This window comes from Orycteropus afer, unplaced genomic scaffold (genome assembly GCF_000298275.1).
Source record: "Orycteropus afer afer isolate SDZICR_OR568_19922 unplaced genomic scaffold, OryAfe1.0 scaffold00103, whole genome shotgun sequence".
Classification (NCBI taxonomy): Eukaryota; Metazoa; Chordata; class Mammalia; order Tubulidentata; family Orycteropodidae; genus Orycteropus; species Orycteropus afer.
In genome coordinates, this window is record NW_006921690.1 from 4,274,125 (window position 1) to 4,285,817 (window position 11,693).

The following is an 11,693-nucleotide window of genomic DNA, read 5'->3' on the forward strand; positions in this document are numbered from 1 at the left end:
AAGCTACTACTAATCAGGTAAGATCCAAAAGGCAAAATATTGAGGTAACGCAACACTTTCAAGAGTTTAGTTACTGTTCTAACAGTTGGGGGATAGGAAATAAGCAGAGGCCTACATTAAAAGGGAAAAAATTAAAGCCCAATAAATTACAAACATACAATTCTTTACCCTTAACAATAATCAAATTGATTAAATAAACAAAATACAAAGTAAGACTCCTATAAAGGGCATACAGAGCCATAAACAAGTTGAAAAGCAATGCTAATAATTCTTTTTACGTCAAATTATCCATTTTCTGCTTACATGACCATTCCACTCTACACAGAAAAGCCTATCACAATTTCTCACTGATATTGGAGGTAAATGAAACCAGGATAGAAAGCTCTGGAGACACAATGCCTAAGGCATTTGACTGCTAACCAGAAGGCTGATGGTTCAAACCCACCAGCTGCTCCTCGCAAGGAAGAGTGGGCAATCTACTTCCGTATTGATACCGCCTCGGAAACCCAACGAGGGGTCACTATTAAGTCGGATCCAACTCGACGGCAGTGAGTTTCTGTTTTGATGAAAGTATCCAATTTTATTCTTAGGTGAACTATTTCAGCCTCCAGCTGAACAGGTATAAAGTCCAAGTCTATTCCTTGGAAAAAAATCAAGGGTTTTATACTGATCTGGCCAGGCCTAACCCCAGGTACAAAATATCTACTACTAAGTGACCTCGGGAACATTCTGAAGATCAATAAATATAGTTCATTCACTTTTAAAACAGGGTATAGCTGCTTTTTTTCCCAATAACTAAAAAACTTTTAATTTATAACTTAGAATATTCCAAAATAGTAACACAATCAGAATTCCTTCAGTGTTAGAATAATTAAAATTCTTAACTGGCAATGAAAAACTGCTATTAGCTTATACCTGGCATTTAATATATTTTTGTTCTATTACACCTTTTCTCCAAAAAAATTGCTAAATCTAGAAATTAATACACAGTAAGCATACCATGGACCCCTGGTGGTGCAATGGTTAAATGCTCAGATGCTACTGAAAAGGTCAGTAGTATGAACCTCTGAGCAGCTCCTGTGGAAGAAGCTGGCTATCTGCTCCCACAACAATTACAGCCTAGGAAACCCTATGGGGCAGTTCTACTCTTTCCTATAGGGTCTTTAGGAATTGTAATCAACTTGATGGGACACAAGAATCATACTGTATATACTCCATGGGAAAGTTTTATATAATTATCTTAACTTTATTATTTAATGTCTCGAGACCTTAAAACACAATAATCAAAATGGATGTTAAATCAAATTTCTGGAAAAATGGCTGTGAATACGAACACAAATCTAAAATTATACATTGAAAACAACGCTACAAGTGGCAGAATTATGGGTGGGTCTTTTTTCTTTATGCTTCGTTTTGTATACGTAAGTAATTTTGGTAAAATAAGAGTATTTAGAATTCCAGATTTCAGGATATTATTGTAACTTTCACCTACAATAATCCTTGAGTATGAACTCCATCCTATAGTAGCAAAACTCCAATTTTTTACACAATAACAAACTTAGTTTCAAGTCGGCTGCAACTTATAGCGACCCCTCCTTGGGTTTCTGAGGCAGTATCACTACGGAAGTAGGAATGCCCAAACTTCCTTCCCTCAATTAAGACCTAGTTCAAGTGCCCTGCCCTTGTATCTGGGTGGGTTTATGATTGCTTCAATCAATAACAACAGAAGAAGTGATGCTGTATGACTTCAGGGCTGAGTCAGAAACAATGCATCTCTGCCTTGTTTGCTTTCCACTGAAATATTAGCAGTGAAGGTCCAGAGCCATCATATAAAAAGTCCAATTACCTTGAGGTTACCATGTTATCAGGAAACCAAGTCACATAGAGAGGTCACATGTAAGAGCTCTGAATAACTGAGCTTTCATTTTCCCAGCTGAGGTCCCAAGCATCATGGAGCAGAAACCAAGCCCATTGTGTGCCGTCTAACCTGACTCATGGAAACTCCATGCACAACAGCACAAAACACTGCTTGGTCTCATGGACTCTGAGCAGAGACCCTTTGTTGGTCTTTGTCAGTGTTTCTCAAAGTGTAGTCCCCACACCAAGCAGCATTAGCATCAGTTGGGAACTTGTTAGAAATGTAAATTGTCAGCCCCAACCCACACCTACTTAATCAAAAGCTCTTTCGCAACCACTACAGGTCTACTTCCCCAGTGATATTGCTTTGGAAACCCAAGGAGGGGTCACTATGAGTCAAATCGACTGGACAGCAGTGAGCTTAGTTTTTTTAACTGCCTGGCACACAGCAGTTCTTCCCTAAATCAACACAGGGCTGCCTAAAGGATACAGTAGTGGTCAGTTACAAGCAGTAAGATACAAATCGGTCAGTTTCTCAAATCATCCACATCAAAAAAAAGTTATTTTTTTCTAGAGAACGCAACAGTTTTCCTAGCATAAAAAGATATCGTATGAAAGCCTACCCCACAAATGCTGATAAACAAGCCTGCCCTCTTATATTATCTTGAAATTAAATTTTAGGTTTCCTTTTCAACTACTAGGAGGCTCTGGTGGCATAGTGCCTAAGGCACTTGACGGCTAACCAGAAGGTTGGCCAATCAAACCCCACCTGCCACTCCATGGAAGGAAGAATGGGCAATTTATTTCCATAAAGATTTACTGCCTCGGAAACCCAAAGGAGGTCACTATGAGCCAGAATCAACTCGATGGCAGTGAGTTTGTTTTTTTTTGTTTTTCAACTACTTAGCACTCTATACCATATTAAAAATCAAATTCTAGTACAGCACTATTCATGAGCAAGATGAAAATCAGGCCATTTCCAAGATTAGAGTCTTTGAAGGGGAACCATGGGACAGATGTTACCTATTGTTGTATGCCACCAAGTTAATTCCCATGCATAGCAACCCTATAGGACAAGTAGAACTCTCTCACAGGCTTTCCTAGGCTGTTACCTTTACAGAAGCAGATCGCCAGGTCTTTTCACCCACACAGCCACTGGTAGGTATGAACTGTTGACCTTTTGGTTAGCAGCAGAGAGCTTAACCATTGTGCCATCAAGGCTCCTATACCTAGATGTCAAAAGATATATAGTCATGTGGCTCTGGGACACTACCCCAACAAGTACTGCCCAGTCCCACTCTTGCACAACTCTATCTCCTATTTCTTTGTTGCTTATGATATTGACAGTATGCACTAGGCGACATTCAAATCTAAATAATCGGGTAGCTAGCTCTACCAGGAAGGTACCATTACAAATCATTTTTCACCTAAAAGTTAAGATAGAAACTAAATAACCTGCCTAAAGTCATAAATTCCAGATAATTATTTAAGGTTCAACACCTTCCTCCCTCCTTACAATGCCACTCTGAATTCCTGCCATTGAAACATTTCACTTCTACCTCTGCTGCTGCCACTTTCCAAATTACAATATATCTAGGTCTTCCGTTTTTCCCAGATTTTTTCAACACCACCAAAGCTACTTTATGTGTAGTGCTGACATCAAAATCCAAAAAAGCTGTTCTACTGATCTTTTCCTTCCTTACCAGTATGTCAACAAATTCCATGCATGAATTAAAAACATTTAAAAAATTATACAACTAGAAAAGATATAGTAAGAGAGATAGTAAATTCCAAAAACCAAAAATTCTTCAAATAGACAATTGTGAAAAGTCACAATAGGCAAGATTAGGAGGGGACAACATGAAAAAACTACCATGGTCTTTCTAGATGTTATTTCAAGTCCATATTCTCTACATTTCCCACTCTTCACTCAGAAATATCAGTTCCAACTTCAGACAGCTGACTGCCTCTCGTTCACCCTCTAAAGTTCAACTGAGAATTAGTAGAATTCATAGAAGACAGAAAAGAGAAGCAAAACGCTCTTAACTTTAAAAAGGAAGGTAGAGAGAACATATGGCATAATCCATAGATGTTCCATAACCAGCCATAAGAAATGCTCACACAGAAGTCTGTGTTGTTCCAGAAAACAAAAATATTAAATAACAAAGGTGAAAGGGTGTGACTCTGATATCAAGAACGTTAACAGCTGCCCAACAATGAAACAGACTTTCACTGAGAAATGAGCATCATCTCCTAGAAAACTAATTGAACACCCACCAGGAATGTTGGATTAGTGATCACTAGTAAAAGTAAATTAGATGTTGCCTAAGATCCCATTTAAGTTAATTTTTCAAGCGGGTAAGTAACCTGGAGTTTAATTTGACCAAACTTTTGTCCTGTTTGGAGGGGGGGTGGGGAACCATGAAAGATAATCTTATAAAAGCACTTATTTTGTCACAGTACAAATTATCCATGAATGAATGGAAGTAACGGACTCTAATGGGAAAAAAAATTCTAGCACCACTTAGAATTCTGTGCTTCAAAGGTCTAAAACTTGTAAAATGAATTTGCTCTGTAACCTTTCACCCAAATTACAATAAAATTTAAAAAACGACAATCAAAAGCACAATTGGTCACTATTCACCTGAAGCAACAGAGGAAGGAGGAAACTTATGTGTGGCTATCTGCCTTCATGAATAACTGTCTCCTCTTCCATGAGACCAGAAGAACTGGACGGTGCCTGGCTACCATCACCGAATATTTTGATCAAAGATTCTATAGAAGAAACCTGATCAAAAGGGGGGAAATGTAGAACAGAATTTCACATTCTCATGGACTCCAGACTTCCTGGAGCTATGAAGATTGGATGAACTCCTGAAACTATTACCCTGAGATAATCTTTAAACTTTAAACCAAAAATATCACCTCAAATCTTAAAACCAAACAATTATTTTAGCTTAACTAGAAATAAACTTCTGCCTTGAGCATTATGGACTCTTAAGAACTATCTGTATGGAATGAAATTGACAACAGCAACCTGAAAGATTAGATAGGAACCCTAGGGGGCAATGAGTTTATGTTAATAAGGGAGGAATAACTCTTCTGAAACTGAGAATGGTTGCACAACTCAAATAATGGAATCAATGTCCCTAAATTGTGTGTATGTAGAAACTGTTGTATTGGTGTATGTTTTGCTGTGTTGTTTTCAACCAAATAACAAAAATTTAGAAGGAAAACAGTCTAAAGCTTGTGCACTTACAAAACAAACCATATGATCATAGACTATCTTAAAGGGTGTCTTATGAAGCATTAGCTTCTTAACCAAGTTACTCACCTGGATGAGTCTATAAAATGAAATGATTTATATACTCCTCAGGAGAGTTCAATAGAAAAAGATACAAAATTTAAAATGGAAACCAAAACATTCTTTCCAATGATTAAAGTATATTTTAGTTGTTTCTATGTTTGGATAACAGTTTTAATTAAGAGGAATGCAATGAAATTTCTAATGATTTACAATGGTTCTAATGCCAAGAATTATCTATACTTTCCTAAGAGCCAACTTTTTTTTTTTAAATAGAATTTTTCTTTTCATTTTATTGTGATTTGGGCAGAAGTTTACAGAGCAATTTCATTTCCCAAACAGCAGTTCATACATATTTTGTCTCATGACACTAACTGCAATTCCCACAATGTAACAGTTCCCTTCCAACTTCCTCCCCATAGATACCTCTTCCCTGTGTCCTTCCCTCCCATGCACACACTACCCTTCTGTTCTCCAAAGACTGATCTCTCCAAGGAGTGTATGTAATGTACATACATGATGTAAATGTTCAGCCCATAGCCAGTCTTTTTTTTGGCTGGAAGCCACAGGAATTCAATTCCAGACTTGAAGGGCCACTAGGGGCCTTAGGGGTCTTAGAGGTTTCACCAGTCTCTATCAGACCAACAAGCTTGGTTTTTTTTTTTTAATAACTTAGTTTTGATCCACATTGTTCTCCCACTCTATCCAGCATCTCCTACATAGATCCCCCTCCAAGTGGTTGAGGGAAGTGTCAACTCTCTAGAAATCTTACAATACCCAAACTTTAAAACAGTATTCTACTTGCCTCCTCCCTCATCAACTTTACTCACTTCAAAAAATTATCAGGAAAACTCCATTTCAACAAATAACATTTCAAGTAAAAGCTCTATACAAAAAGTGTTCCCCTTATGGACCAACCCATTTTAACAGGGTTTTCTGTGAAGTTACAAATACTTACACATACCGAGTTAGTAAAACTAGCAAAATATTTAGATATATGATGTAGAAGGCACAGTGAGGTTATTAGTCCTTGCTCTCAAGGAGCTTATCACCAAATTCATGAAAACATAAAAGGTAAGACAAGGCAATATAAAAATGTCAACAGATACAGACAACAGGCAATATAGAGAATTAGAGGAAGCAGACAGTACTGTAGTCGAGCATGATTGAGAAACACAATCTTTCCTCTTTCCTCAGGAAGTGTGAATTTTAAACTCTACCCAGCAAACTCTTTCACCAATGTTTTCACACTCATATTTTATCCAATAGCAGCACTAGTACAGCTAGTGGGAAGAAATAAAAGAAACGAATTAAAGTCAAGAAACTTACAGATACAACTTTGGCTGAATTTCCTCTTTTGAGACTCCCCTTATTCTCTACTGCACATGTATCAATAATTTCCCTCAGAAAAAAAAAAATATCAGGAGCATGGAATACAAAAATCAAGATGGGAAGTCTGTCACATCCCCAACTTCTCTCTTCTAATAATGCCCTTTGCAAAGTTTTCTGGCTTATGACATACTAAATCTTAGTACTAACTAAGCATATATGTACTTGGGGTTTACCAAAGCATAAAGAAAAACTTCTGAGTTTAAACTTTTACAATAATATGGATGTTCCAAAGACACCTGACAGAATGGAACTTTACCTGTACTGTTACTCTCAGGACCATAATCTGGACAAACACAAAGTTTAACAATGAGACAGCACTGGTAACAGTCTAACAATGAATGAAGAATTGAAAACCTTTACTTTTGCATTCAAGGTTTTTAAATAGAGAAATTAAAACTAAGGATTTGAAGCATAAGGCTTACTTGGTTCTATGTGATCAGCAACATGAAAAATTACATTCACGTTATACAGCATTAAAACTTTTAATTATTCCAATAAAACATTACAAGAGACCTTGGATATCACATTCCAACCTGCTTTGTTATTACATGAGCATCTCAATTTCCTCTTCTGTAAAATGAATTGGACTAAAATCCTAAGATGCTTTTAAACTCTTACAAATCTTAGACTCTTTCACATTATGGTAGTAAAATTAAGGCCATGATATGAAACTGTTATGTTCAACCTTTTGTAAATAATTTTTTTAAAAAATGATAAAACAGTACTAATTTTCATCTAGCCTTAAGCTATGAAATTTATAAAATTATGGCAAATTGTATACTTATCTATACATCACACAATGTGCTCTAATTCAAATAGTAAGAATTAAAATAATAATAAAATAATTTGCCCAGGTTAAAACTATCCACTTTCATTTTAATACTTAGGATTCTACTCACCCCACTAAAAAGTACCCAGATTATCGCATGAGAGAAATGCAAACTTCTACAATTCACAGCTTCACCATGTTAAATTCAGGTTTTAAATACCTATGTCAGATACACACATACACAAAGACCAGAGGAAAATTAATTAAGCATCACAGCTTTTTTCCCATGACAAGGTGAATGCAAAACAAAGTATAATCTGGTCCTCTGCATTGCAGAGGAATATAGTTCTTGCAACCAACGGAAAAGCTAAAACATCGAAGATCTTAAACGTCAAGATAAAACTTTAGATGCTAGCAAGAAAAGATTTATGAAATAGTTAAGAATGTTTTTATTCTTAACCCAGAAAATTCTATACAATAGTCACATTGAAAATTCTAAGTCAAGGCACATTGCAATGCTCTGAAAAGAACAAATGTTATCCTTTCTTACAATGACAGTGTCGTTTTTTCAAAACAATATTAAGTGAAAGATATAGAGTATAAAGACTTTAGGGAGTAATATATGAAAAGCACTACAACACTCTTGGCTCTCAGTTCTGGTCATGTTATTGGTTACCAAGTTGTCAGCCTGTTTTTTTTTTTTTTTAAGGAAAAGAACACTGGTTAATCTTTTACCAACCAAAGTCACTGGAGTCTAAATCTATAATGTTTATACCAAAAACACAGCAATTTTAAATCTATTTAAAATATCTTTGATTCTGCACCAAAGCCGATTACATCTTAAAATATCAAATAAGCTGTCTTTTTGAGTAAAATCAAGATTAGTTTTCAAGTATCATCATCCTTAGCCTAGGGGTCTCATCCTGTACCAAGTAATAAAGAAAACTAGGCAGTTAATTACCCAATTCAGTATCTGTACTTCAACTACAATGAAAATATTTGTAAATAGTGTTTTACACTTGATTATCTATTATAACTGTATTTCTCTTTGCTAAACATTCATGTAGTCTTTGTAAGCACAAACTTCAAAAAAACACCTAGCCATTTAGTTGCATTACATAATATGGTATTTCAACGTCAAGCATGCATTCTCACCAAATGCTCAGATCTTCTCTAACAGTTCAAATTACAAAAACATTAGCAAATAATTTTTTTACATAAAACTGGCTCAATTATCTATGTCTTAATAAGTGATACTACATATCTACTAGTAATTTTTGGCAAGATAATTGATTTCAGAAGCTATGGAACAGGCATTTGGTCTAGAAGGCTCCAATATGAATAAGTCAAGATTGAAATACAGCTCAAACTTCAGGAAAAAGAAACCCCACTGGTAAATTGCATCTTACTACTCCATTTGTGCTTCTAAAGAGGTTCAAAACTAATCTGTAAAGCAAATTTTAGGTGCATTAGAAATGCTCACTGACTACTAAAAAAATCAATCAGTTAAATCCTTTCATACAGTAAAATCATCTGAATATTGAAAAACTCTTAACTAGAAACCAGATATGCTTAAAGGAAAATCCAAATGTTCTGCGTTTCTGAATAAGTAAAACATAGTTTTATTAACACTTAAGTCACAACCTTAGTACTGCCAACCTATTTAACAAGTAGGTAGCTTAGTCTCTGGTTTATCAAAAAACCTCACTTAACTGTGCCTTTACCTTTTCCCTGTTATCTAGCACCTAAAATACTGAGAAAGCAGAAAAAAAGATAAGAAATATACTTGTTACTTCATGTTATTTGTTAAGTGTCCACCTGTCTACAATCTTTGTAATAATTGCATTACGATCTCCAGAGAACTACCCCAAAGTTTTCTAAGGCTGTAAATCTTTACTCAAGCAGACTGCCTCATATTTCTCCTATGGAGCAGAGTGGCTCTCAAACCGCTGACCTTTTGATAGCAGCTGAAGGTTTTCTAATCACTATCCTACCAGAGCTCCTTCACCAACGTGTAGAAACACACTTGCCTGATCCTGTGTTAGCCCCTTTGAAGGATTGTTTCAGTCATTAAAATATAAATGTCTATGCTAAAATGTCTACACTTAAAATATTAAATCATTATTTATCTTGATTCCTATCCCAGAATAAAGTGGCAGTTTCCCAGAAATTATGAAAATTATTCAAACATCAACCAGATTGACAGCACTGTTTATTACATTTAGAGAAATTTTAAATATCAGTTAGTCTAAATTCCAAAGAGATAAGCAAAAACTAAAAATCACGTGGCAGACTCAGAAGATACTAGCCTTGGGCATGCTTATTCTATATTTTAACATAGCTACTCCTGTCCATTTAAAATACTTTTGTCATCTTATTGATAAACACAGTTGTCTATTAAAATAAAGGACTGGCAAAGTGAGACATCTCGTAACTAGTCATCTCAATTTCAAATAACGCCCAAAAGATTCAAGAAAAGTTCCGTGCTTTCAATACTGGAGGGAGGGAAACAGGGATCAAATATAAATGTCATGTTTGGAAACTCCTCATAAATGTAAAAAAATCAGTGAGTATTTACAATCGATGAGGCCTAAATATCACCAGTTATCTTCAACTTATTTCCCACAGACCAAATTTTAGCCAGAGTCACCACATTAACATCTTAAGTAACACTACTGAGTAGCTAGCTAAACAAGTATTTTAAAATTAGATTTCTTGAAAATTCAAAATGTTACAATATATATGTTGTACTAGAGACAAACAAGCAGAACTTATCTTACTAGTGTTTCATTTTTTAAGGTAAAAAGCAAAACTTAATACTGTCTTCATTTTTTGTGCCATTGATTTCTTGTTCGCTGCCCATCTCCAATCTTACTCAAGGTTGAATTATTCACTAGGCCCAGAGCCTTTCCACCCACCCACACCCACACCCACTCACCCAACACCCACGTGTCTCAGAGATGGTACACTGACTATCCTGTGCTGAAAGCATAAAACAAAAGACCGACTTCAAGATTTACCTCATGGTGTGTCCTAGACTGACTAAATATTCAATCTAAAAATATTGTAGGTGTGGCTCGATTTTGGGGGGGAGGGAGGCCCGAGGGCGGCCATCGGGGCGGCTGCCTGGCCTCAGCCCTCCCCCTCTGCTTTCGCTTTGTGCTCACAATGCAGCTCCTGTAAAGCGCTTCCCTCTCCCCTCAGCCGCCGCCATGTTAGACGCTCTCTCCATGTGCCCAGAGCCCGAGCGATCGCCTCAATCTAACCCCGACCCCCTTCCTAACGACTCTCAATCGCTGCAGTCTCCCCCGGCCCCATTTTAAAATACCCTAGAGACAAAAAAAATCGCTGCAGAAATCCATCTCGGGGTTAACTGGGGCGTGAAGTTCAAGGGGCACCTAGACAATTGAAACAAAGAAACGTAGGGGAGCCCATGAGTTAGGGGGTGGGGGTAGCAAATCGAACCCCTTCATGAGCCTGCAGGAAAAGAAATTCTAGTTTACGATTCTCAATACACCGCTCTCCCAAGGCAAAAAAAGGGCACACTGAGTAGGCCTCAAGTGTACGGAAAAGGAGTGGTCAGACCCCACTGCTGAAAGACACAGGGCCCCCCCAACCGCACGAGGCAGTCGGTTGAGCCCGGAGCCCTCCCCTTCATTCCTCCCCGCGGCCTCGATAACGGACACAAGGGCACCGTCCAGTTTAATCCTAGCAATACGCCCCCACCCATATCCGTCCCAAAACGCTAGATCCGTAAAAGACTTCGAGTAGTACAGGCCAGGGGGCACCGCCACATCTGGGTCAGGTGACAAGTATCTCCCCCAAAAGCCCGTTCTGTGGGCACGAAACTGTTTACGGTGGCGAAGAAGTGGGGAAAGGACAAGTGGTGGGGATGCAGAGCGCCAGCAACGGAAAGAAGTGAAAGCCACCGCGATCCGGTGGGCCCTGCCTGTCGGAGGCAGCTCCAAGGCCCGGCCGCATGAAACCCTCCCTTCCAACTCCTGGCACCTTTTTCTTCTCCAGATTCCGAAGTTTTTTGTCGATCACCCCGAGAATCTGCTTCATGGCCTCGGTCTGGACAGCGCCGGTACCGGTTGCGGGGTGCTGGGAAGAGGGCGCAGCTGCCCCGGCCCCCGCCTCATTCCCGGAGGAACCCGACGGGGGTGGTGGTCCGGACGACTTGCTGCCGCTGCCGCTGTGGCTGGTGGCCGAGGGCATCTTTAGACAGTGAGAGAAGAAAAAGCGGGAGGAAAGACAAGAGCGGCGAGTCAGGAGACGGACGGGGAGAGACGCGGGACAAAACGCGCAGCGGGCGGCTGGCTGCGCGAGCGGGTGGGGGAGGGGCGATGCGCGCCGCAAGGCCAGGAAGAG

At 38.4% G+C, this 11,693-nt stretch overlaps 1 protein-coding gene across 1 annotated transcript in view; it reads right to left on the reverse strand.

Annotated features, from left to right (window-relative positions):
• Positions 1-11,540, reverse strand: part of CAPRIN1 (cell cycle associated protein 1) — a 35,046-nt gene extending 23,506 nt beyond the window's left edge. Inside the window, exon 1 of the mRNA XM_007943267.1 lies at positions 11,331-11,540. Within this exon, the coding sequence (XP_007941458.1) occupies positions 11,331-11,540 (210 nt within the window). The remainder of the gene's footprint in view (positions 1-11,330) is intronic.
• Positions 11,541-11,693: the final 153 nt, after the last annotated feature.